Below are 5968 nucleotides of genomic sequence, written 5' to 3' on the forward strand. Positions count from 1 at the left end.
AACACTCAGATTTCTGAGATGTGTTACACGAAATTCTAAGAAAAACACTTATAATTGAGTGAGGAAATTCAGTTGAACAGAGAGTTCGGTTGGGTAGACCAGTTGAGCAGACAGTTGAGCAAGTGCCACAATTCAAGAACAATCGAAATCCTTTAGAAATAACGGTAAGTGGGAGCTTTGTTTTAAAATAATGTGACTCTGCATTTTTTTATTCCAGCATGTAAATATACGATTTGATTCATGAATATGCGCTCTGTGATTTTCTGGTGTACTAAAACTTATGAACTAGTGGTATGAATATATATTATGTTAATCTGAACTCTGTACTCTGTACTCTGAAATCTCTGGCCTCGCCCTTTATAGGAATACCATATAAGAGACTGATATCAGTTAGCCACAAAATTCGCAAGTAACTCGGTACATTATCTGAAGTTTTTGTTTTCTGATTTTTGCTGAAAAGAAGTGTCTCTGTCTCAGTACTCTGTTATGATGTCATATATATATATATATGTAAGAAATCCTGTTAAAATGATTTTAAACAAATGCTCAGAATTCCTCCCACTTACTGAGTAACACTCATATCACTCACCCACCCAAACCATCTCAGATAAGACTGAGGAAGAAGTCGAGGATCACGAGCATAACCACTTTTGGGGCTGGTGAAGATTGAAGTAATGACTAACGTTTCAATTATGAATTAGTGTTAATATTTTAGCCGCGGCATTTAGACTCTGTAATTTCGATTTGATTTGTAGGATTATATTGATGCGAATGAAATACAAGTTATTTTCGAAAATTCTGAAATTCGAGGCTCATTGTTTAATATGAAAACATTAAATAACAACGATATCAACTAAGCCCAGTTTCGGGGCATGACAAATCATGTTGAAATGCTGTTGGTTTCCATGATTCTCAAGGCCTTCAAGCCTCGTTGACGCCCCCGTAAGCACTTCTTCTTGATGGTTCACAATGAATCCTTGAAGAACGTCCTTAAACTTCTTGTTTCGGCCCCTCGTTACCGGTTTTTCTGGAAACTCTAGCGAATCCAATACCTTCTTCGAAGCTTGATCACGAGTATCCATGATCTCATCAAAACTAAATTATTTTCTTCTGAGAAGTTTTAGTGATGGTTTTCTTGTATTTGTTCTAAATATGTTTTCTTGAAATAAATCCACACAAGATCAAGTTTGATCATAGCTAAGGTGGTGTTTAAGTTTATGACATGTTACTAAAACAGAAAGTTCGGTCAAGTTTCTGAAAGCCATCTGGTTCTAGACAGAGATGGCGAAACCTTCTACGTTTGACTGAATAGAAAATGAGATTTTGAATTTAGAATTACAAATAGGCTGAATAGAAATTGAGAGTTTTATTACAAGTTAGTGTATTCAGAATTCCATTTCAAATTTTCCTATAAATTTGAAGTATTATTAATACTTTGGCTTCTCAGTTAAACTGACATAATGATATCTGATATTTTTCTAAAAAAAAGCATATTTTTAATTCATTTTAAAATAACTTTCTCAAAAACATATTATAGTTCGTGTTAACTAATAGGTTTCGGGACAATGATCATATTTCCCTGACCAAAGATACACTTTCAATGATACTAAATCAAATGTTAAAAAATAAAAACTACAGATCTATAATTGAATCGACGGTAATTTATAATTCAGTCCCCAAATTTAAACTTAAATTGGTAATCAGTCACTGTCAGAAAAAAACTTTGTTTAAACTCCCTGGGCCCACATGTTTTGTTTCGGATGAAATTTGGTACAAAACATGAAAAATATGGTACAAGTACATGATATTTGAGCATCAAATGTGTTAGATCTAGTATAAATATATGATTTTTGAGTACTAAAAAATATTGATATTAATAACACATTTATCTTATTTGGATGAAAATGGTACAAAACATTAAAAATATGGTACTCATATGTGATTTTTGAGTACCCATTGTGTTAGATCTGATATAAATATATGATTTTTGAGTACTCAACACATGTTGCAAGTTCACATTAATAAAGATGTTTAGATTTTATACTCAAAATTGTATTTTTTGTACTCGATCTTGAACAATTAGTGCTCAAATATCATATATTTGTACCATATTTTCAATGTTTTGTACTTAATTTTATCCGAAAAAAATAATGTGGGCCCAAAGAATGCAAACAAATTTTTTCTGACAAGGGACTGATTCTTAATTTGATTTTGGATTTAGGAACTGAATACCAATTCACCCTTGAATCGACGCACTAAAAGGCAAAATTGCTGCCAGCAATCTGCATTACCAAAGACTTGGTAGTATTTTCTCCCCCTACGAAGAAAAACAAAGACACAGGGAAAAATGGGTCATTAAAACACTTTTTGAGATTCTGTACGATTAAATTTCATACGTTTAATACACTTATAAATTATGTTTTTTTGCTTTCAACATTAAATGACAATTTGCATGTTTTAGATTCTATACATTTAATTATGCACTAAATGAGAGAAAATAAAAATAAAAATAAAATAAAAACAATCACAAGCATATAGAAAAAAAAATCTCTAACAAGAAAAAAATAAGAGGAAAAATGTTAATATTAAATTTTTTTAATAAAATATTTGTTGAAACACATTCTTAACTGTTTTAACTTTAAAATTGTTTTTTCTAGAATAGTTGTCCAAAACGTTTTTTTCCTAACAAAACATGTTTATAAAATAACTGTCCAAACACATTTATTCTTAAAACAATTTTGAAAACATTTTATAAAAACTTTTTAAAACACACTTCCCAAAAAAAAAATGTTTTGAAGTTTGTTTGCCCAAACGAAGCTTTACATTCTCTAAAGACTGTTGGAAAACAAACTGACTAATTAATAATGTTCAATGAAAAGTTACAATAAACAGGTAACTCTTCTGTTGTGAAGCAGTGTATTATAGGTTAAAACAATCAGGTATCAACTATCAAACAGGCCGAATGGTCGTGAAACCAAGAACAAGCATTCACTGCTTCTAAATACCAAGAACTTGTTGACCATTTTATTGAGTTTGGGACAAATCTGATTGTGGTAGCTGTCTCAGTCTTTAAGGGCCTTTAGCAAGGTCCTCTAGCGCCTTAGAAATTTGTTCCTCATTCAAGCCTTCCAAGCGAATTCCTCTCTCAACGCCAAAGTCTGTTGCAAATAAGAAAATGCATTACTAATGGCTGGGATAATATCGAATTCGTAGTTTGATATTATCTACCCACAGAGCTCCTGAAGAAGGCTACCATAAACCAGTCAAGCTCATTGTAAGGCATAGCTCAAACAGGAGTGTAGCTGAGATAGCTCTGAAATTTCAAGATCCAGGGAAATGCTATAAATTTATCAACTTAATTTGTCAGGCTGTCATCTCTGAGTACTCTGCTTTCTTAGTAATTGTGACTCAAAAAAATATTAATTTAAATGAGTCCAAAACATAGTAAATTTATAATGACCATTTCAAAGAGGCAGGATAAGCTTAGCAGCTTCTGCACTCTCTACCAGTTTTGAGCTTCAGTACATGATAACTAAGTAAGTGCGGCATTTCTCATTTCCTGAGATAGAAATAGATCATCAAAGAAGAGCTGCCATGACCAGAATTCAAAATTTGTACAAAAAAGTCCAAGTACTAGCATATTCTAGCTTATTTCAATTTTATATTTTATTATTTTTATTGTAAGAACTTTGGATGTGAGATTATGCAGATGGTTTGATTCTTTGGAAGGGAAAACAAGTGTGAAAACAAAGAAGTAACTTGAAACAGTTCGGCATAACTCAACTTCGTCATTCTCAAATAAACATTTCTTAAAAAAAATTCTGAATTTGTTCCTCAGATACAATCACTCTAATAGAAATGAGCAGAGAACTACAAACATGGTTATCTATGTCAGTATGCTGGTACCAACTTGTATATTTATTACATGGTCCCATGTACAAACAATAACACACAAAAAGTGATGAGAAATGAAGATAAAAATGTAAAAAGGACACTTGGTGTCTTTCTTCAAATTCTCAGGGTATAAGAAGTGGAAATAATTGTATCAAAAGGGAGGTTTATTATATCATGTATTTAACTATAAATCAATCAAAGTCCAAAGATGACCATATAAAAAGAAAAATTCCTCCCCATTTTACTGCATAACAGCCCCACTATCGTTTATTACTATTTAGTAAATCACCAGCTCACACCGGTCATATAAGAAATTACACATTCTAATCAATTATCATTTCTTCTCCAACACTCAAATCAGTGCCCAGCATAGTTCTATTTCCCTATAACACAATTATGACTTCAACTATAAATCAATCAAAGATGACCATATAAAAACGGACAAGAAACAAACATGGTGGAACACACTTCGACAAATAGCAAATTTAACAATTTGTAAGTTACAGAATGCTTTAACTAGTGCACGTAAAAAAAATTATTCAAGTTACAAAATGCTTTAACTTCTGATGTTAAAATGTTAAAAACTAAACCAAGTGATCAAATTCCACTAATTAAAGGGAAAGAGACTTGCCAAGGTTTTCGTTTTAATTTATTTTTTCTCTGATAGTCTGATAAGCACTAGCCACTAGCAATTTTAATCACTCAGGATCCTGAGATGAAATTAATTGTCAGAATGAGCTTCACAATCAACAATTTTTTGAGGTGTAACTAAAGATTTAGGGGACTAATACCAGAGGTAGCATAGCCATAACTAGGCACCAGCCAATGGACTGACTTATGCAGTTAGATCTCTTCCAGAATCAAGTATGAGATAACATCATAAGTAGTGAGTGTGATCCACCTTTTAAATAATTTAGTAACACATCCACACAACCACCTCATCCTAATCTTATGCCACTTGGTTGGAGGTACAAATTTCCTCGACAATATTCAGGACTCACAATGTAAGATACAAGAAAATGGCAAATTCAAAAATCATTCTCTCTAATATCACAAATCAAACCCAAAACGTTCATAATTACCTTAAACCATAACCCGCCAAGAACACAAAAAATTCATCACCCCACTAGCATGCTGATAAAACTCAACACACGATTGATTAACATTACTTTCTATCAACAGTTGACACTGAAACATAAGACCTCCGTGAAAGACATGTAGGATTGCAAGTAATTATATGATCAAATAGTGATCAGCCATATGATGTCTGCAAAATAGAATAAAACCGCAGAAGCACAGAATCATAGCAGCAAAGATCGTTAAGATCACTCCACCAGACTACCAAAACAAAGTAAACAAAAAATTCACCAACAAGGAACAAAAGCCGATAGATCTGAAAATGAATGCATACCATATCTCGCCCAAAGCTGCGGCTCGATGCCCGAGGCCTCGCGGATCAAAATTGGAAGTTTCGGGTTTTTGGTCTTCAGATCTTTGTAATTGTTCTCAATAAACGCTCTAAAACAAAATTTAAACACAGAAAGCTTCGAATCAACACAAAATAATAAATTGAGATAGACAAAATCACAGCCGAAAACTTCGAGAATACAGGGAAAAACCTAGTGGTGGAGCTTGAAGAAGAAGCTGGAGAGAATAGGATACGAAGCTCCTTGAGATTACGGGAAAGCTGCCCCCTCCACGCCATTGTTGACTCTTTCGCCGATGGATAGATATCTCAGTCCGCACTTTCGCTGTTATTCCGCTCACATTTAATTAATGAGGAGGAAAAAATACACATGCAAATAAAATAAAAGTTTTTTATATGTATTTTTTTAAAAAATAAAGAATAAAATGAAATATGAAAGGAAATTGATTATTCCAAGAGTGAATTGTGAATAAATCCCTAAACTCAAAACTAATTTTTTTATAAATCTCTATAATAAAAATTCTTACTTAAAACTCCCTAGGACCACCAAACTTGGTCAAATCCTATGTTTAATTCTTGTACCCAATTTATGCATTTATGTACTTCATTTATGCTATTTTGTGCTCAATTATGGTACTTGAATCATCC

The 5968-nt window shown here is 32.6% G+C and overlaps 1 protein-coding gene across 1 annotated transcript; it reads right to left on the reverse strand.

The window, feature by feature from the left end:
* Nucleotides 1–2838: 2838 nt before the first annotated feature.
* On the reverse strand, nt 2839–5662 carry LOC140875080 (NADH dehydrogenase [ubiquinone] 1 alpha subcomplex subunit 2). Its single transcript, XM_073278626.1, has 3 exons — nt 5514–5662; nt 5306–5412; nt 2839–3158 (listed from the first exon to the last, which is right to left on the reverse strand). The coding sequence occupies exons 1-3, from the start codon at nt 5597–5599 to the stop codon at nt 3070–3072; spliced, it is 282 nt and encodes a 93-aa protein (XP_073134727.1). The 5' UTR covers nt 5600–5662; the 3' UTR covers nt 2839–3069.
* Nucleotides 5663–5968: the final 306 nt, after the last annotated feature.

This window comes from Henckelia pumila, chromosome 1 (assembly GCF_033568475.1).
Source record: "Henckelia pumila isolate YLH828 chromosome 1, ASM3356847v2, whole genome shotgun sequence".
Classification (NCBI taxonomy): Eukaryota; Viridiplantae; Streptophyta; class Magnoliopsida; order Lamiales; family Gesneriaceae; genus Henckelia; species Henckelia pumila.